Here is a 21,683-nt window from a genome sequence, read left to right as displayed (position 1 = left end):
CATTTAGTTACTGTACATCGAATAGAAACTCTGTTTATGGATTTTGTCTAATGTTCCATTAGTTGATGGCCCTCTTACAAATAGGCATTAGGCCATGGTCTTGTGGTCAGATCCAGGCAGGCAGACACCACTGTCAGCTTGGGGTCTGAAACCAGTGCACTCCCACAGATTTGCCCATGGAGATCCATTTGCAGGATCATGGTCTTAGTTCGCAGCTTATTGTTCAGATTCACTAGCACTTGGTCACTGCGGGGGCATACTGAAAATCATGCCTCCTCTCTTTTTGTTTCTAGTGACTCATTCATTCCGTACTTGTTAGTTTTTGCTTTTTTTTTAAAAAAAAAGCCGTCTCTGCCTTGGACTGGACTGTAATCTAAAGGCTGAGTTTTCCTTTCATTCATACTGGTTAACACCAGTAGAGGAGCACCGCTGTAACTGGGCAGCGAATTTGGTCCTACAGATCTGTGACATGTGTTTCCTTTCCTTTGAAAGGTAGAATCCAATAGCAGCCCGTCCTATTCAGGGTGCATTATCTCCTGCTTCCCTCCAACACCTTCCAAAGAGCATACCTCCGTCTCTAGGTACAGTAACTTGGATCGGTTTCTTGTGCAGGTGGATTCGTGTATTGAAGCCTTTGGCACCAACAAGCAGAAGCGAGCCCTGAACTCTCGAAGGATGCACCAAGTTGGCAGTGAGACTTTAAATGTGGCTGTGACAAAAGCAGCCGAAAACATCATAGAGACAAAAGGTGTTGCTGGTAAGTAACAAGAGTGATGCAGAAGAGCAGCAGCAAGCCTCCCTGTTGGGTTTTTGGAGACTTGCTAATTCATTGTGTCTATTCCCTCCTCTAATGTATTCAGAGGATTCTCCCACCTCAAGGGCTAGGGGAGGGAGAGGCGGCTTTGCCTTGAGTGTTAAATGAAGCAGAGTGGTGAACTCTATAGTAGTGGCATTGGAGAAATTTGAGCAGCTAGAAACTAACAAACGACCATTGTGGGAGAGAGTCGTGCAGCCGTCTCTGCTAGAAGCACACCGAGATCCAATCTTCTCGTTCTGATCACAGTGCTTATAACTTGGTGAATCATACGTTCTCTTCCTTGCCCAGCTCAACTCTCTGGTAGCAGAGCAGAGGGTCCTGGAAAGTTATTCTCTCCATCTGTTCTGTGAGCTGTTCGCATAGAACATTCGTTTACAGAACCTGTCAGACTTTATCCTTTAAAGAATGATACCGCATCAGGCCGGCATAAAGGACCAGCTGACCCCAAAGCTTTAAAACCGACAAGCTAAGTCACCCTGTCAGTCCTGCGGGTCTGGGCTTCGGATCAGACGAGCAGCAGAAGCGAAGGCTGCTCTTGCTCCAGTTCCACAGTATTGTGTCGCCGTGTTCTTTCGTGCTCCAGATGGGGTTTTGCAAGTCCCCAGAGTTGCAAGCAACGAAGTGATGACAGTGGCATAAAACTGTGGCGAACCACCATGGTGAATTAGGCTCTTTATTTATAGTAATATTATTTCCGTATTGCGTGGAGATTGGGGCCCCACTGTGTTAGGCGCTGTACAAACGGACAATAAGAAGACAGTCCCCATCCCTCTGTCACGAGGAGGTTTTTTAAGAACAGGTTACATAGACACCTGTCAGATGGTCTTGTATACCTAATCCTGCCTCAGTGTGGGGGCATGGAAAAGGTGACCTCCTGAGGTCCCTTCCAGGCCTCCATTTCTATGATCCAAAAGAGCTCCCAGTAGGAGAATGCACTCTGTTCTGCACACACAAGACTGCTCTGTGTACCGTAGCTAACTCTACTTAGAGTGGGGAAAACCATAGAAATTTGCAGAATCATTGTCGTGAGTTTGATTTATTAGTCATTTCAAAAGCTTCTAGTATCCCCCCCACACACACCATACCGCATTTCGAGCTTTAAAACTCTAACCAGAAGAGTTCTTGGTTTTTAACTAAGAATTCCCTTGGCACAGACAGACACTAAACACGAGCGTTCACTTTGCGGTTTTGTTCACGTTAGCATTGGCTCAAGCACTCTCTCATCTCCGGCTTGCTTTGAAAGCTTTAGTCAGTGACGCCGCTCAGGATGACGTGCAAGATGTCTCCCTCTTCCTACCTCCCTGCCAGGAAGATGCTGACAGACCAGAGAACGTCTACAGGTTTGAGGACAGTATCCTTTATGGGGCAGGGCACTGCTTTACCCAGCTGAAAATACTGAGTTAAAGGAAAGGGCCAGACTCAGGTGAGCAGCAGAGTTGTGTGTCATTTGAGAGGAGTAATTTCTGTTCGTGACCAAAACGCTGGGGACAGAAGATTTGAGAGTGTGCCTTAGGGCTTTGGGCCTATAAGTCACATATCCTGCCTTTTGAGCGGCTTCTCCCAGAGGAGATGCTTTGGTGCCTTCCCCTGTGTGAGTGTGAAGTAGATGTCAACTGTAAGTGTTATGAAGGGTATGATGGGGAGCAAAGGGTAGAATTTGGACTGTGGACCCAAGTACCAGAGGAGATGCTTCATCATGAAATCAGAACTTACAGGGACATTAATCCTGGCTGGCTTCCAGTCCCTGTGATTGTTCCTCTACAGTACATCTCCCCGGGCTGCGTTATTCGGACATACTGTTCTTCGCTGCTCTAAGATATTAGTGGTGGTGGTTGCTGTGAGCAGTTGCGCAATGGATGAAGTCAGCCCTTTGTGTAATGTAAATCTACATGACTTGCCTACCGTACAGGGCTGTTGTGAAACTTAATGGTCGTTAAGGGCTTCTAGATCCTCAATGGGGAAGAGCACAGTGTTCTTTATGATTTCTTAAAATCTCTCCAGTCCTCTCCCCTGCCGAATATGAAGCACTGCAGACTCCAGCGGCAGCTTTCGTTAGCATTACTCCTGAGGCGATCCTTAAGAAGACAGAAGAGAAAAGGTAAGGCTTATTGATGGGGCAAATATAGTGGTCAGTTCCTTGTAATGAAATGAGTTGAAAAAATTAGTAGCTTCTAGCATGAAGGAAAACACCTGTAGAACCTAGTTGACACGTAGGAAGCTGTATATACCTGGTGGAATTTCCAGACAGATTTCATTAGAATTATTCTGTTTCATCTGATGGACCAGTAGCCCCAGGAATCAGCAGATACATAAGGTCAGTGCTGTTTCAAAACCCTGTTAGCCAACTGGAACCAGATCACTAGATGAAAGAATTAGACATTTAACATTCATGGAGGATAGGTCCATCAGTGTCTATTGTCCAAGATAGCCAGGGATGCAACCCCATGCTCTGGATATCCCTAAGCCTCTGACTGCCAGAAGCAGGACTGAAAGACAGAGGAAGGATCACTCGATAAATTTCCCTGCTCTGTTCACTCCCTCTGAAGCATCTGGCACCGGCCACTATTGGCCGACAGGATTCTGAGCTAGATGGACCATTGGTCTGACCCAGTATGGCCGTTCTTATGTTCTTATTAACATTTTCTGCTGTGGCTGTTAGGTTTATCTTTGTTCCAAAAAGACTCATTTCTTTCTTAAAATAATATGTTCAGTGATGTAATAACAGCCTCTTAACGCTGACTTCAAAGTTGTGGTTCCTACGGTGGATAAGATGAGCCCCTTCATTGTTGTGTTCTCTTTATCACAAGGTGGGATATAACCTGAATTGTGAACCTGGAATATAACCTGATCTGGGAACTCTGCCCCAGTGGGAGGAGTTGGAATCTAGGAAGCAGGCTGAGGGATGACTGCAATTTGCGGCGTGCATCTGTGTGTGCAGAGTTTATAACAGTGAGAGCTGGGGGACCTAGGAAACAGCCAGAAGCCAAAGGCAGAGTCTCCGCCGGCTTGTTTAGGTGCAGCCAGGATGGCTGCTGTTTGGGGGAATGGGAATAAGAGAAGTGTAAGGAACTTGCTAGCAAATAGGAAGAGATGAGGTAGGATAGGTAAATGTGAAAAATGCAGGGGGCCAGAGGAGGGAGCTGGGTGGGAAATCCCAGGGTTTGAAGACTAGCAAGGATATTAAAATGAACAGGAAGCAAATGGTGATTCTGAGCATGGTGGGCAGATGGCCCCATTCTGGGCACTGTTCTAGACAAGCTGCCGAACAGGGAATGCATTGAAGTTTGGAGAGTCTAGGCTAGGGGGAACCATAAAGAGGAGATGAAAGGCCCACATAGACCTTGGATGGATGCAGACAGCGTTGTGCTCTGGTGAAGTTTGCGGTTAGAGTATACAGGCCCACAGGTTGGACAGATATTGTCCGCCATATTAGTATACTGTAGGATCATCTGCACTTCTTTTCAGAGCAATATCTTCCCTAGGTGGAAATGTCCTTCTCATGACTCTCCTGTCTGGTCAGAGAATACTACTCCTGCCTTTCATCATTAAGCATTAGTGCATTTAAAGGTTCTGGGTAGAGCACGACAGGTTAGTGGTTGCTCTGACAAAGGAATACACACGAGCCCAGATCCTCTGCTGGCATAAATTGGCTTTGCCATATCAAAGTTAGTGGAGCTCTGTAAATTTAAACTAGCTGCAGACTTGGCCTTATTTGTGTATTCCTTACACTCAGGCATCCCCTGTCCTAGTGTGCTGTACCCATAACCCCATTTCTTTATGCCCTTGGCTCTAAGGAATGTTCCCTCTCTTCCTTTTAGCCATTGCTCCTTCGTTCTAGAAGAACTGAAGTCCATGCCTCCAAGTGAGGACAGCTCGGACCATAAGGCACGGTGTCTGTGGTTTCTGGATGTCCTCATCAAGTTCAGTTTCCAGAAAGTGATTAAGAAGAAACGTGAGTTAATAACAGGAGCATCTCTCTGCCCTGCTTACCTTTCAGCTGTGGACTGGGGTTTGTATTGTAACTAATGGAGTCTTAAACCCAGAAAAGAAATAAAATTCCACCAAGATGACAGATGAGCTTTAACAGACAAAGGTAGCAGTTTGATCCCCATGTACACTTTTGGGCCAAGGTTAAGATTTTGAAAGCAGTCCAAGGCAGTTAGGCACAAATTTGGTGCCCAAAGCCCTTTGGAATGCTGTGAAAATCTCAACCTAAAAACACTGACGAAAAATGAACCCTTTCTCTTTCCCCACGGCACCGGTTGCTGAATCTGCATGAGGGGGACGGGACACAAGCTTGACAGCAAGTAGTGAGATGTGTTGTGCAGTTAATGCCTCAACAGTGAACAGAGTGTAGAACAAATCAACACGTTCGTGTCACAAACGAAGTAGAAATGGCATTTTCTTATCACTAAAATGTACGTTGTCTTGAAATTATAGAAGCCCCAATAATACAAGACTGTAAACTTGCCATTTTCATTCATCAGGGACTTTGCCATTTTAGATCAGGGTATTGTGAAGACCAGAGTAACTCCTGTCAGAAATGCTCCAACTGAATATTTTTCCATCAGAAAATGCTGGTTCTTCGGAAACATGTCTGTTTCCATGAGATTTGGGGGGGAGGATTGGAACAGAGGATTCCAATAAGTTCCCATTTATTTTTCAACACAGTACATTTTGATTGTCTATTTTGAAATGACTTTTCATTTCAGTTTTTTTCACTTTATAAACCATAATGTGACATTTTAAAAGGTAAAAATTCAGAATAATTTTTTGGGGGTTTTATCCAAACTAAAAGTTTCAGCCTGAAACAATTTTTATTGGAAATTTCTTGTAGGAAATTTTGAAATTTTTTGTTTGGTTTTGTTTCTGGACAGAAATAATTTAGAAATCTGGTGGGAAATGCACATCTAAACTTCCAGTACCCAGCTGGCTCTTCTAATGACAGTTACTCCAGCCTTCTGCTATCATACAATCTTCCCTTTCTCCGCATGTTGCGCAGATCACTGGGAAGACCCTTGAGGCATCGACATTGAACCAAATATTCTTTCATATGTTGCTTTTTCTCACGATGTTATCAAGAAGGTCTTTCTTTTTTTTTTTTTAAAACAGATTTTTTTGTTAATTGGTTCAGAATGGTGTCAAAATCATCACCTTAGCACAGCATTGCCAACCCAACCCATTCAAAAATCATGAGCCAGGCCCCTCAGAATAAATATAAAATTATTGGGTCTAAATTAGCTGTTACCACTCAAGAAAGATCTTGGAGTCATTGTGCACAGTTCTCTGAAAACATCCACTCACTGTGCAGCGGCAGTCAAAAAAGTGATCAGAATTTTGGGAATCATTAGGAAAGGGATAGATAATAAGACAGAAAATATCATATTGCCTTTATATAAATCCATGGTACGTCCACACCTTGAATACTGCGTGCAGATGTCGTCTCCCCATCTCAAAAAAGATATATTGAATTGGAAAAGATTCAGAAAACGACGACAAAAATGATTAGGGGTATGGAACGGCTTCTGTATGAGGAACGATTAATAAGACTGGGACTTTTCAGTTAGGAAAAGAGACGACTAAGGAGGGATGTGATAGATCTCAAAAAATCATAACTGGTGTGGAGAAAGTGAATAAGGAAGTGTTATTTACTCCTTCTCATAACACAAGAACTAGGGGGTCACCAAATGAAATTAATAGGCAGCAGGTTTAAAACAAACAATAGGAAGTATTTTTTCACACAATGCAGTCAACCTGTGGAACTCCTTGCCAGAGGATGTTGTGAAGGTCAAGACTATAACAGGATTCAACAAAGAACTAGATAAGTTCATGGAGGATAGGTCCATCAATGGCTATTAGCCAGGATGCGCAGGGATGGTGTCCCTAGCCTCTGTTTGCCAGAAGCTGGGAATGGGCCACAGGGGATGGATCACTTGATGATTAGCTGTTCTGTTCATTCCCTCTGGGGCACCTGGCATTGGCCACTGTCAGAAGACAGGATACTGGGCTAGATGGACCTTTGGTCTGACCCAGTGTGGCTGTTTTTATGTTCTTAATAATGATTGGTTTAAAAACAATGAGATTTTATTTTTTTAAATAAATTTTTTGGCAGGTTTTTTTTGCTTTCTAGTTTCTGGGCTTTCAGGATCACACTTTTATGTTTTCAAGGTTTTCTCCACAATCGAGAAGGTTAGGATCTTTTTTTTTTTTTTAAATGAAAGCTGAGATTCTCATCCAATCTCCTGATTCCAGCAGCTGGAGATTTAAGAAAAACACCAAATATCATGAGACACTTGATGAGAGCTTGCAGAACTGAGGGTATCCCTTATTTACAAGTTTATCCAGCCTCACTTTATTTGTACGTTCAGTCTCCAGCCAACTTCTCCTCCATTGGTTCCAACTAACAAGCTCTTTTGAACTCTGCATCCAAAATGATCTTGCTTTTAAAGGTGCAGTAACGACAGTTCTTAAAAGCTCCACACAAAACATTTAGGTGTGGATTTTCAACGGGGATTTGGATGCATAATTCCCATTGTCTTCTGCGGAAATTGTGCTTCTCAATCCGCTGAGCAGGTTTGAAAATCTCCGCTTTAGATTTCTGTAGAAAAAACTTTCTTTAAACATTCCTCTGTTGTATTGGGAACCCAGCCACCCTGATGCATGGGAGTCCAAAAGTCAAAGTGGTATGAAATAAAAGTGAACCTCACCATTCTAAGGCCCAGTCTACACAAAAAAGTTGTCGACCCATCTACGTCGGTCAGGTGTGTGGAAAAAATCCACGCTCCTGCATGATGCAGTTAAGCTGACCTAACCCCCAGTGTAGACAGTGTGAGGTTGATGGAAGAATTCTTCCACTGATCTAGCTACTACCTCTTGGAGAGGTGGATTAACGATACCGATGGGAGAACCCTGCTTCTCAGCACAGGTAATGTCTACACTGAAGCATTCCAGCAGCAGGAGCATTTCAAGTGTAGACAACCCCTAAGTGGTGAAAAAGAAATTCAGTTTTTTTGAAAAACTATTTAAGTGTTAATAACCTTCTGGTAATGGAAACACAGATAAGGAAGGAATGATGTTGTATTAATACTTGATGTAATTTAATTTATTATTAATAATATTTTTTTAAAAAGTGCCTAGGGGTCCTCGTTCTGGACCAGGACTCCGCTGTGCGAGGCACTGTACAAACAAAGAACAAAATGACAGTCCGTAGATGGTACAGAAGCTTGCCCTACATTCTAGGGGTAAAATTTTCAAAAGCTTCCAAGTCCCATTTTCAAAAGTGACAGACCATTAGGAGCCTAAGTCTGATTGAAGTCCATGGGATTTTGGCTTGTAAACACCTAAGTCTGTTTCGAAAATAGGGTTTAAGATTGTAAATCATTTAGACACTGTTTGAAAATCTTACCCTAGAAGCTCTAAGTAGTTTGTCAAGACACTGATTTTATATATTTTTAAGTTGTTCCCTTAAAGATGTCATAGAAGCAGTATAAAACCAGCACAGTGTTATCATAGTTCTTAAGTGTTAATTTTATTGAAGCCCCATTATGTTTCAGAATGGTGTTTTATCATTTTATTGCAAAAAGCTTTTTCTTCTAGATGCAATGGGCCCCGACTGTCCACACATCATTAACAGCAAACTCATGAAAAACTTCACAGCGCTGACGTACAACAATGGCAGGTAGCGAACGGTTTGTTTTGTTTGAAATTGATGTTTGTGACACAGGAAAGTTCAGATCAAGGGATCATAACTCTGCCCATGTTATCAGGAAATCATCTCAACAGTAATATAAAGAAATCTGAATTATTGGCATCTTCCCTTCTTAATGCCTGTAGATTTCGGTCCAGAGATTTTTCTGTGTAGAAAATGGAAGGGGCTGTCACTATGCTGAGCAATCATCGGTACTTCAGGCGGTGATTGTGTGGAAACGTTGGCTCTCATTCTCCTCAGCCTTATGCCAGTGTAAATCAGGAGTGGCTCTGTTGAGGTCAGTGGAGTCACACCAGCGTGAGAGGAGACTCTGGCCCAATGGCTTGTATTTTAAAATCAGGTATTTTATTTCACATCGTACAAAGGCTGGGGGTAAAATGCTCACAAGCATCTGAGTGACTTAGAAACCCAGTCCCATTTGTAAGAGATCATGCTACTTAGGAGCTCAAGTGCTATTGAACTCACTGGGGGCTTGGGCTCCCAGGTCACTGGGGAACTACTGAAAATGCAACCCCTGACTACACACCAGTTTAACTAAAGTTGTGATTTGAAACCGAGGGCTTGGCTATACTTACATTTTATAGCGCTCTAACTTGCTGGCTCGGGGGTGTGAAAAATCACCCCCCTGAGCGCAGCAAGTCTGAGCGCTTTAAAGCGCTAGTGTGGACAGGCTCCGAGCGCTCGTGGAGGTGGATTACCAGGAGCCCTGGGAGAGCTCTCTCCCAGCGTTGGCGCGGGAGCGTTCCCACGACAGCGTTTGAAGTTTCCAGTCTAGCTCTGCCCTGAGGCAGTAAGTCAATGCAGCTTTGCACTCGGAAGCTCTTCAGTCCGTTTAAATCTGGCTTATGTCAGATTTCAGGCAGAAGTTAAACCGATAAAACCAGTTTGAAACCAATTTAAAACGTGTCCTGGTAGAGCTATGTTGGTCACAGGTGTGACCTTTTATGATGGAACTAGCCCTAGCATGGATGCAGTTATACTGGAATCCGAGCCTTGCCAGTGTAGCGTCTCTCTCTTGGGGGACCAGTGTTAGCTAAGATGGCAGAAGCTCTTTTATGCAGATATGAGCTATTTCTACACTCGGAGGGTTTGCTGGTATAATGATGCCAGGGTAGCGATGCCAGCAAAACTTTTCCAGTGTAGACTAGGCCTAGGTGTGCCCATATAGGGGCCTGTGCCAGTTTAACTAACCCCATTTAATGAAACCAGTGCGTGTGTGTGTGTAGACAAGGCCTACATCTTCCTGGGGCCTTCTCTTTCTGAAGCATTTTACAGACATCCGTGAATGAAACCTGCCAGCAGCCTGTGACCTTAGCGCACCATCACTGCTGTTTTGGCAGGGCAGACTCTCTGCTCCACTCCGGCAGCACAGCGGAAGGAAAGACCGGCTATGTCTCATTGGCTGGGGAGTTGCGCAGCCCCTGGGCACCCTCTCGCAGCCTCCTCCCTCACCCCCACCCCAGGGAGCACGTCAGGCTGGCAGGAGGAGTAGCCAGACTGTGATGCTCCTCCGGTCTCCTTGGTCCTCTGAGCATGATGCTGCAGAGCGGAGAAGCTAGCCCAATAAGTGGAGGTGTAGTGAATTGTGGTAATGTCAGCAGCAGTAAAGCTAGGAATAGAACCCAGGAGTTCTGGCTTGTGCCATAGAGGGGGCTAGCCAGGAGAAGACACCTCAGTGAGTGGAAAGCAGGAGAGCACACACTGTACCCTCTTAAGGTACTGCCAGGGAGCTCCAGCTGCCATTGTACCTCCCAGGCCAGGACCCTCTGGTGTCACCACTGAGTCAAGGCAGGTCCCCAACCCCTGCTGTGCCTGGCGGTGCAGGCTGGTCCCAGATCACCAAACTAAAGCACGTTTAGGACTTCACCTCTTCCCCATGATAGATGCCTGCCTCTGACCAAGCTCTCCAGTCTACCACTTTAAAAGAAAAGTTCTGGACACTGGTCAGAGCTGTGGCACTGGCTTCTGCTTTTCTTGGGCACTAGATTCTTTGCCCGCCTGCCATAGACCAGCCTTTCAGCAGTTTAGTGACTGCCAACCGGAGGCGCCAGAATACACACACTTAGAAATGCAGAGGTTTGAGTTAGGAAAGGCTGTCCACAGGACACGGACACATGGAAAGTAATTAAAATAAGCATCTGCCAAGGGGGCGGTCCGCTGGGGAGCTGTTTTAGTTTAATAACATTTCCAAGAAGCTGCTTGTGGTTTTATTGAATTTTGTTGGCTGCCACCGAGGTGGCTGTGTGCAGAAGGGCCAAACTTTTTTGCTTTATAGTCATTGTCTCTTCGTACTTTTTTTTTATTGGCGTTACCATGAAGGGGCCAGGAGTTCTGAACATAAATGTACAACGTCAGTATGAAAAACAATCCTCTAGACCCGTCTGCTGTGAGAGCTGTGTTGATTTATAACTAGAGCTGGGTGAAATCTTTCAGCCCACTAGATTTGATGAAAGTTGCCATTTTGGTCAACCCAAAACTATTTGCAAATTTGACACACACAGTTTTTCAGTCGTTCACAAAAGAGCTGGTAGTGGAGATAATGCTGCTGTTGTCACCAGTATTCCCCATCCCTTTTACTAGGAATATAATCCCAGGTTTGGCCGTCAGATGTAGGCAGACACAAGCCCAAAGGGTTATATTTCTGGCTCTGTTAAAAAGTGTCACATTTTGTCTCTCTTCCCTACCCTCTTATTCTCAAGTATCCAGAATTTAATCTCCGCTTCGATGAAAGCTAAAATTACAGCCTACGTCATAGCCTTAGCCTTGCACATTAACAACTTCCAAACAGACCTGACTGTGCTACAGAGGGACATGAAACTCCGCGAGAACAGGTGAGTGACGTTTCTGTGAATTGAAAGAACACGAAGCGTTCAGTCATTTTTAATAATTTGGGGGGGGGGGGAGGAGGAGGAAGGCAGCACTGGGGGTTTGTCTTCAGTTCCTCGATTGAGCAGTTGGGTGTTTGATCCAGATGCTGCCCTGAGTGCCATACAGGCTCCCCCCGTTCTTGTCAGAGGGGTGCACCCAGGCAGTGCTCAGTGCAGAATTGGGGTGTAATGGGGTGCTTTTTAAAATAACTAATAATTCTGAGCTCTTATCGAACACTTTTCATCAGTAGATCTCAAAGCACTTTACAGAGGAGTTTGGCATCCTTGTCCCCTTTTACAGATGGGGAAACTGAGGCATGGAGGGAAAGTGACTTGCCCAAGGTCACTCAGCAGGCCAGTGACAGAGCCAGTAGAATTCTGAGTCCAATCCAGTGCTCTGTCCACTGAGTAACAATGCCTCTGTGTTTTCCAGTCTATTCTCCTCCTCCTCACAACAAGGGGGAAGCGGAGTTCTGACTCCCCGCTGGGTCCTTGATCCGTGTTTAATTGCCAGGAGGCAACAGTCTCTGTCATAAAGGTTGGAACTCAGGTTTTTAAACAAAACCAATTGTGAGCACATGCCCCCTTGGCACAGCCAGTAATCATAGAATAGAATCATAGAATATCAGGGTTGGAAGGGACCCCAGAAGGTCATCTAGTCCAACCCCCTGCTCAAAGCAGGACCAATTCCCAGTTAAATCATCCCAGCCAGGGCTTTGTCAAGCCTGACCTTAAAAACCTCTAAGGAAAGAGATTCTACCACCTCCCTAGGTAACGCATTCCAGTGTTTCACCACCCTCTGAGGGAAAAAGTTTTTCCTAATATCCAATCTAAACCTCCCCCACTGCAACTTGAGACCATTACTCCTCGTTCTGTCATCTGCTACCATTGAGAACAGTCTAGAGCCATCCTCTTTGGAACCCCCTTTCAGGTAGTTGAAAGCAGCTATCAAATCCCCCCTCATTCTTCTCTTCTGCAGGCTAAACAATCCCAGCTCCCTCAGCCTCTCCTCATAACTCATGTGTTCCAGTCCCCTAATCATTTTTGTTGCCCTTCGCTGGACTCTCTCCAATTTATCCACATCCTTCTTGAAGTGTGGGGCCCAAAACTGGACACAGTACTCCAGATGAGGCCTCACCAATGTCGAATAGAGGGGAACGATAACGTCCCTTGATCTGCTCGCTATGCCCCTACTTATACATCCCAAAATGCCATTGGCCTTCTTGGCAACAAGGGCACACTGCTGACTCATATCCAGCTTCTCGTCCACTGTCACCCCTAGGTCCTTTTCCGCAGAACTGCTGCCTAGCCATTCGGTCCCTAGTCTGTAGCTGTGCATTGGGTTCTTCCGTCCTAAGTGCAGGACCCTGCACTTATCCTTATTGAACCTCATCAGATTTCTTTTGGCCCAATCCTCCAATTTGTCTAGGTCTTTCTGTATCCTATCCCTCCCCTCCAGCGTATCTACCACTCCTCCCAGTTTAGTATCATCCGCAAATTTGCTGAGAGTGCAATCCACACCATCCTCCAGATCATTTATGAAGATATTGAACAAAACCGGCCCCAGGACCGACACTTGGGGTACTCCACTTGATACCGGCTGCCAACTAGATATGGAGCCATTGATCACTACCCGTTGAGCCCGACAATCTAGCCAGCTTTCTACCCACCTTGTAGTGCATTCATCCAGCCCATACTTCCTTAACTTGCTGACAAGAATACTGTGGGAGACCGTGTCAAAAGCTTTGCTAAAGTCAAGAAACAATACATCCACTGCTTTCCCTTCATCCACAGAACCAGTAATCTCATCATAAAAGGCGATTAGATTAGTCAGGCATGACCTTCCCTTGGTGAATCCATGCTGGCTGTTCCTGATCACTTTCCTCTCATGCAAGTGCTTCAGGATTGATTCTTTGAGGACTTGCTCCATGATTTTTCCAGGGACTGAAGTGAGGCTGACTGGCCTGTAGTTCCCAGGATCCTCCTTCTTCCCTTTTTTAAAGATTGGCACTACGTTAGCCTTTTTCCAGTCATCCGGGACTTCCCCGGTTCGCCACGAGTTTTCAAAGATAATGGCCAATGGCTCTGCAATCACAGCCGCCAATTCCTTCAGCACTCTCGGATGCAACTCATCCGGCCCCATGGACTTGTGCACGTCCAGCTTTTCTAAATAGTCCCTAACCACCTCTATCTCCACAGAGGGCTGGCCATCTCTTCCCCATTTTGTGATGCCCAGCGCAGCAGTCTGGGAGCTGACCTTGTTAGTGAAGACAGAGGCAAAAAAAGCATTGAGTACATTAGCTTTTTCCACATCCTCTGTCACTAGGTTGCCTCCCTCATTCAGTAAGGGGCCCACACATTCCTTGTGGAATCCAGTCCCCCCCAATCCAGTCCCCCCCAAATGCCTTGCCTGCGCCTGGTGCAGAGGAGACATGTTTTCCTGAAATTTGGGGAGGGTAATTGCACATGGCATCAGGAGATGAGAGTTTGGCTAATTGGGACTAGCAAGGACAACTGGGGGGGGGGCAGGATCGGGTCCTTAATGAAGAACACTTGCTCCGGTATCTTCATTGAGAAGTTACTTCCTAGCGCTTAATTTCCCATGGGACAAGAAGTATGTCTGTGTCATATTTACTGAGTATTAAGTGTAAAGTGTGCCTTTTATCAACAGGTCTCAATCAGGGCCTGATCCAGAGTCCATAAAACTCAGAGGGGTCTTTCCACTGACTTTGAAGGGGTGTGACTCAGGCTATTGGAGAATACAATTATGATCAATTCTTGATTTAATCTAATGGACTCGCTTAGGGAATCCTTGACCTGCAGGTTGCGGAGACTGGCTGTTAGCAGAGAGCAGCTGCATAATACCATCTGGAATTGAAATGTATTGGCCCCCGGTCAGCAATTTGAGTTCAACCATGCTTAGCTTGCTGCACCTCAGTGGGAGAAATAGCAACTCCAAGGACATGCTTTGTAGCTTGACCTGGTTCATAAGGATGACTGTTCCCTGACAAGATCTCTAAAGATGCTATTGCAGGGTATGAAAAACCCATCTCGAGATCTGTGTCCTGCAGAATTAACAACTTCAACAAGAAATCAGTTATTCCCCATAACAAAATCGTGTAGAAAATAATGAAATGATTCTCGACTAGAAAGCTTAAATTCCAATGGTAAATGGAAGTAATCCGACCTATTAGTTGCCTGGCTTTTCAGAGGGTGACTCCATTTGTACATGTTCTGGCAGTGGATGCTGTTGCTGATTCCAGTAATTTTGCTGTTTGGAACTGAGTGGAATAATGGTTTTAATGGCAGTGTTTGAAGCCGGTTAGACCCCATTTTTAAAGATGAAGTAAATGGCTTTTGGAAAGGTCACGCTGCCTTTTGTGAGCTATATTAGATACAAGAGATTCTTGACTTGTACAGCTGTCTTTTTGGGGATCCTGAAACAATGAGTGCAGAGAAGTCTGAAAAACGAAAGTCAGAGTGAGCCTCAAACTGGAAAAAAGCCACTTCTTTAATCTCCTTGCAAACGGCATTGTTCATTGAAACACAGATGCAAAGCTGACATTGGGGATCAATCAGAATACACTAAAGTGAGAGCCTAGGACTTTTACTAGAACAGGCAGCATTGTTAATCACATTCAGATGCGCCATGTGCCACGGGAAGAATGAGAAATTGCTGCGATCATTATATTCAGGAGTGATTTAGTTCTTTGAGTAAGGATTTTGCATCCCTGATTAAAAAGTTCTACATGTTCTCCTTGCTGACGTGTTACTGCTTTAATTCTACTGTGAGGTCTCATAGGCCTGGTCTACACTGCGGGGTGGATAGGGGGCATCAATCTAAGTTACACAACTTCAGCTAGAAGTCGACGTACTTAGATCTATTCACCGCGGTGTCTTCACTGCGGTGAGTCGACAGCTGCCGCTCCCCGGTCGACTCCGCCTGCACCTCTCACTCCGGTGGAGTACTGGAGTTGACGGGAGAGAGCTCGGCTGTCGATTTATCACGTCTAGATTAGACGCGATAAATCAACCCCCGCTGGATCGATCGCTGCCTGCCAATCCGGCGGGCAGTATAGACAAGCCCTTAGAGCCCATCAGTGCTGCATCCTAGACAGCCAAAAGAGTTTCCAGTTGAGCACCACAGGACATTCTCTCTCTTTCCTCCTGAGTGTCTGGAAATCAGCTGGGCTCTCCTGCAGGGCAGCGTGCCGTGCTATCAATCAATAAATACCTGAGCTGTGCCCGTTACAAAATGTAGATTGCTTTTACTTCATCTCTCCCCGGACTGGCATGGACTGAATAACTTTCACACACTTGGGATTATGAGCCACTAAATAAAGCAACAGGCTATTCTCATTACCCAAAGCTGGGCAGGCCAGCCATATTGCCAGTCACTGCTCCAGAGAACAGCCACAGAGCCAAGTTACTGCTTGCGTCTGACCTGATTCTTGCTCCTTCGAGGTGAAAGCCTAATTGCTCTGATCCAGGGGGCTGCCTTGCGCTACTGAGTGTTTGTGATTTGACACAGGAATGTACACTCTTGCATTCACTGATATGGGTGTTTTTATTTTTGTCAGAATACTGGAGATCGCTAAAGCTATGAGGCTGAAGATCTCCAAAAGGAAGGGGCCGTCAGGACTCACGGACGAGGAAGACCACAAGTTGGCCACCCTCTCTCTGCCCTTACCTGTGTACAAGCCATCAGGGAGCCAGCGGAAGCGCAAGAAGATGAAATAAAGGAATACTGTGCACATCTCACTGAGGAGAACACTGGCTGAAAGGACAGGGAAGGAGCCTCTGCAAGAACAAAGCTGATGCCAGTTCCCTGATCCCACTTGAAATCTGAGCTCCTAGAAGGGCTATTTTGCCAGACAGTGGAACTGGACAAGGCTGATACTAGTAATGGGTTTGGCTGACGTCCATCTCTGTAATCAGTCCTTTTTGAAAATAAACCAAAACCCTCTCCTCCTTTCTACACAGCTACACCCATGCTTTTAGGGGATGGGGGCGGCTAGAAGGGAGGAGAAGATAGGAGAGGCCATGCAGACCTCACAAACTTCCATTAGTCCTGGATCAGCTGTGGGCACATCAAGTCTGTGAAAGAAGGCAGGCAGGAGAGTGAATGCTCTGTGGCCAACGCAGTCTGCTGAACAAATGTGGTTCGTGGCTGTGCATCTGAAAAGAGGAGTCCAGACTTTCTAACCTGATCAGCTCCTCTTCCTCTCTTGCTGTCTGTGCCTCTGGGAGCGTATTGTAATTAATATTAAAAGGAAGTTCTCACCCTCTAACTAGTCAGCTGGGGAAATGGGAACTCCTCCTAATCTTGATTCCTACCCTTACTTGCTTTGTGACCTTTGGCAACAGCGTTAGCTGGTGTTATTTCAGTTGTTTTTGGCTGGAGCATATTGTTACTAACCTGCACATGCCTCTGGCTCTCTGAACTTCTACAGTTTCCCATCATTGCTAAATGTGATAAGAGGGAATCAGTGGAAGTTCAGCATTTTTCTAGTTAAGTATAGAGCTGATTTCATTCTTCTACACCAAAGCACTCGGCAAAAATGTTACAGCTTTTCTCCATCCTATTCTCCCACTGTCAAATTTTCAGAATTGCAGAGCATAGACAGTTTTCATGGAGGACATCAGACAAAAAGAGAATGAAGCGTGTACAGGGCAAGAGGGTCTGCCTGCCCGTTGGTTATCATCAGCATACCTACCCCAGTCAACCAACCAGAAAGTTGTAGTGTTGTCTGCTGTGCTGAAATCCTTTAAGCATAATAGTCGAACCCAGTGGAGGCTCCAGCTATGCTGTTGAAGTGTGGGGTGGGAGGGAAGCTGAGCAGGGAGCGAATCAAAACAAAACTTATATGTACTCATTTCTTCACATTGCCCTGCTGTACCTCCTGGTACCTGTCCTGTGCCCTGTTTCCATCCCATAAGCTTTAAAATCACAATGTAACTCAGCCCAGAGCAGGAGAATCTGGCTTATTGACTCCTGGCCAGCTGCAGGAACGAGGCACCATTTCTCCCCTGAGCCTGTTTAATTGCTGGCGCACCGTATTGTAAAGTAAGTAGAAGAATTGGATTAGTCTTTTTCTGGTTGCTTAGCTCGTGCTTTTATTGCTCTCTCCTTTCCAAGGCTGTTCCATGGATACAGCAGAACTCAGATGAATGAAGAGCTCGTTTGTAGGTGCTGTTTTAGGACTAGATTTCCTGCAGGGAGGTGAGGGGAAAGCTAGAACCACAACTCAACCCTCAGCTAGAATAGAAGATGCAGGAGCACAGAAAACAAAAGCTTTTCCATGGATTTCTTCCCCCATGTGCTTATTTACGGTGTCCACAGACAGGCTCCTGAGTCCACATGCAGGTACCTACATGAACGACCCGATTTAGCGAACAGAATGTTGGGAATCATTGAGAAAGGGATGGATAATGAGACAGAAAATAGCGTACTACATCTGTATAAATCTATGGTACGCCCACATCTTGAATACTGCGTGCGGATGTGGTCTCCCCATCTCAAAAAAGATACATTGGAATTGGAAAAGGTTCAGAAAAGGGCAACAACGATTAGGGGTATGGAATGGCTTCTGTATGAGGAGAAATTAATAAGACTGGACTTTTCAGGTTGGAAAAGAGACTAAGGGAGGATATGATAGAGGTCTATAAAATCTTGATGTGTGGAGAAAGCAAATAAGGATTAAATACTCCTCGTAACACAAAAACTAGAGGTCACCAAAAGAACTTAATAGGCAGCAGGTTTAAAACAAATGGAAGTATTTTTTCACACAATGCACAGTGAACCTGTGGAACTCCTTACCAGAGGATGTTGTGAAGGCCAAGACCAGTGGTGGGCAACCTGCAGACCACATGTAGCCCATCAGCGAACTACAGCTGGTGCGGCGGGGGGGCGTGCCTGCGGACTGTCAACATCAGCAAAATGTCTCGTGGCCTGCAGTCAGATTACCCTGATGGGCTGTATGCAGGCCACAGGTTGCCCACCACTGGCCAAACAGGTTTCAAAAAAGAACTAGATAAGTTCATGGAGGATAGGTCCATCAATAACTCTTAGCTAGGCTGTGCAGGGATGGCGTCCCTAGCCTGTTTGGCGGAAGCTGGGAAGGGGCAAGGGGATGGATCACTTGATGATCAGCTGTTCTGTTCGTTCCCTCTGGGGCACCTGGCACTGGCCACTGTCGGCAGACAGGATACTGGGCTAGGGGGACCTTTGGTCTGACCCAGTGTGGTCGTTCTTATGTTCAAAAGCACAGAGCCCGCAGCAGCTCCTCTTCAATTCAATGGGGAACTCATTAAGGACCTGATTCAAAGCCTATTGGAGTCAAAGGAAAGACTCCCACTGGTTTCTATGGATTGTAGACCCAGGCCTTAGGCACCATAACAGACTTAGGAACTTTGGTAGACACTCGGTAATTAGGGGAGGCACTTATTTTGGAAAATCTTAGCCTGTTCTATTCAACAAGGAGGGGAGATCCTGGCAAAGGCTGCAGCTTATCTCCGAGGAGGAAAGCCACTGTAAGCTGAAGGGAGCAGGAAGTGTTTAACAGCTCGAGTAAATTCCTATTCTTTTATGTGGTGCATTCGCTTCAGGGAGAGACATGGGCCTCTGAGGCACCCACAGAAACTCTCTCAGGATACAACGTAGCCTTTTATTGCGCACCCTGGCAAGTGTCGTGAGCAGTCCGTCATTAAACGTGACAGAAAACGTACTCAACTTTCTGGGCAGAGGCTGCTAATTAATGCCACAGAGATTACAGATTGGCTGATCAAGGCAGAGGTTTTGACTGAAGGTCTGTAAATGCTTCTGTAACAAATCTAGTTGGGAAAATGTGGAAGGTTTTTAGTCTAAAGATAAGGAGGGCTTGTGGCACCTTAGAGACTAACCAATTTATCTGAGCATAAGCTTTCGTGAGCTACAGCTCACTTCATCGGATGCATACTGTGGAAAATACAGACGATGTTTTATACACACAAACCATGAAAAAATGGGTGATTATCACTACAAAAGGTTTTCTCTCCCCCCACCCCACTCTCCTGCTGGTAATAGCTTATGTAAAGCGATCACTCTCCTTACAATGTATATGATAATCAAGGTGGGCCATTTCCAGCACAAATCCAGGGTTTAACAAGAACATCTGGGGGGGGAGGGTAGGAAAAAACAAGGGGAAATAGGTTACCTTGCATAATGACTTAGCCACTCCCAGTCTCTATTCAAGCCTAATTGTAATTGTATCCAATTTGCAAATGAATTCCAATTCAGCAGTCCCTCGCTGGAGTCTGGATTTGAAGTTTTTCTGTTGTAATATCGCAACTTTCATGTCTGTAATCGCGTGACCAGAGAGATTGAAGTATTCTCCGACTGGTTTATGAATGTACAACATTCATAAACCAGTCAGAGAACACTTCAATCTCTCTGGTCACGCGATTACAGACATGAAAGTTGCGATATTACAACAGAAAAACTTCAAATCCAGACTCCAGCGAGGGACTGCTGAATTGGAATTCATTTGCAAAAAACCTGGATTTGTGCTGGAAATGGCCCACCTTGATTATCATACACATTGTAAGGAGAGTGATCACTTTGCATAAGCTGTTACCAGCAGGAGAGTGGGGTGGGAGGAGAGAAAACCTTTTGTAGTGATAATCACCCATTTTTTCATGGTTTGTGTGTATAAAACATAGTCTGTATTTTCCACAGTATGCATCCGATGAAGTGAGCTGTAGCTCACGAAAGCTTATGCTCAGATAAATTGGTTAGTCTCTAAGGTGCCACAAGTCCTCCTTTTCTTTTTGCGAATACAGACTAACTCGGCTGTTACTCTGAAACTAGTCTAAAGAGGTGCTGTGATTAATTAACCGCCCTTAACTACCCTGCCTGCGGCGTGTTGTGCTCATGAGATAGCAACACGTAAGAACCAAATAGCAGGAGTTATTTGGAACCCAGCACAAAATAACTGAACGGCCTCCCCCTGGACTACAGCAGCTTAGCCCTGCCAAGGGAAGTTCTGCACGTGTCACTCTCAATGCAGCGTCCTAGGAGCAAAATTCGGCTGAAGAGCCGGGTGGGAGCCTGGGCTGGGTCGTAGCCCCGTCAAAGGAGCTGCGAACTGGAGGGATTTCGGTTTCCTTTTCATTATTGCTGTTGGCAGGGCTGTGGTGCAGAGGAGAGGAGCACTGTCCGGGTGATCGGGGAAGGCCAGTGCATTGCCTAGAGCCACTGCAGCGTATCACATATCTATTACAGAGCATGGGCTTGGTGCCCACTAGTACTACAGCCCTGTTACACTGCTCTGGTGCCAGCAGGGGGTCAGAAACAGGGACCTTTCCACCAGCATAAAGCTAGTTATAGACTGGCCTGACTCACTGCTGCTGGCACCGAGGGTGAGCCAGGGCTGGGAATGGGTCAGCGTTCACTGCTGCCTAGGGACCATGGGAGGCAGTGTGTAAGTTAGAGCAGCCCTGAAATGTCTCTAAATGACACCAAGGGCCAGACAGGGCCCTGCACAGCCTCAGACTATGGGGCCATAAAGGTGTCTTAAAGCATGTTTGTCCCTCTCCCCCTAGTGCATAGTGCAGGAGAATTGGGGTCAAGGCATGTATCTCTGCATCCTGCTAGAATATGTACTGTAGCACTTCTGTGCAACATGATGCCCACTGCCAGAGCAAACATGCCAAAGTTTCCCCCCCACAAAAGCAATCAGTAGGGCTGGGGGTCCAGTCTTCAGAAAACCAAGACATAGTCCAGGGACTATGTCTTCAGAAAACCAAGCTTCACCACTGGTTTAATAATCTGGTCTTCCAAATGTGGCCGCTGCCATCTCCTGCCCATTACAGAGTCTGTCCACGTCCAGGCAAAAATAACTGTGTTCAGTTCAGCTGCTCAGCGCTGACCCGTGCTTTGTTCCACCGGCTGACAGCCCCCTACAAAATCTGTCATGCCTATTTTGCCCTGGTTATTTAGAAAGTGGAAGTTATCTGTAAATTACAACCTGCCAGACCCACTTCTCAGCCCGCCCAAAGCAGCTGTTCTTGGTAATTGGTGGGGAAATGTACTGCTGGATTTATACTGAATAAGCCTCTGAAAGCCAGCCTGGCTCCAGCATCTAGTGGCCTAACAATCCAGCTCTTTGTGCTGATTTAATTAAGCTCTTGACCTGCTTGGCACGGAGATTGACAGCAGCCTTTCTTCAAGTCCTTCTGACAACAGGTGTGCTTCACTTCTGAATGGTCTGTTCACAGTGGGCTAGCGCCACTAACAGAGTTAGGCATTGCC

At 45.8% G+C, this 21,683-nt stretch overlaps 1 protein-coding gene across 1 annotated transcript in view; it reads left to right on the top strand.

The window, feature by feature from the left end:
- Window positions 1–16,370, top strand: part of POLR1E (RNA polymerase I subunit E) — a 29,488-nt gene extending 13,118 nt beyond the window's left edge. Inside the window, exons 6-12 of the mRNA XM_048851782.2 lie at window positions 613–757; window positions 2,061–2,168; window positions 2,819–2,915; window positions 4,636–4,769; window positions 8,414–8,495; window positions 11,225–11,356; window positions 15,973–16,370. Coding sequence (XP_048707739.1) covers window positions 613–757; window positions 2,061–2,168; window positions 2,819–2,915; window positions 4,636–4,769; window positions 8,414–8,495; window positions 11,225–11,356; window positions 15,973–16,132 — 858 coding nt within the window. The 3' untranslated portion in view covers window positions 16,133–16,370. The remainder of the gene's footprint in view (window positions 1–612; window positions 758–2,060; window positions 2,169–2,818; window positions 2,916–4,635; window positions 4,770–8,413; window positions 8,496–11,224; window positions 11,357–15,972) is intronic.
- Window positions 16,371–21,683: the final 5,313 nt, after the last annotated feature.

Source organism: Caretta caretta, chromosome 5 (assembly GCF_965140235.1).
Source record: "Caretta caretta isolate rCarCar2 chromosome 5, rCarCar1.hap1, whole genome shotgun sequence".
NCBI classification, from domain to species: domain Eukaryota; kingdom Metazoa; phylum Chordata; order Testudines; family Cheloniidae; genus Caretta; species Caretta caretta.
The sequence above is the reverse complement of the archived record's forward strand: the minus strand, read 5'-3'. Positions and strand labels throughout refer to the sequence as shown.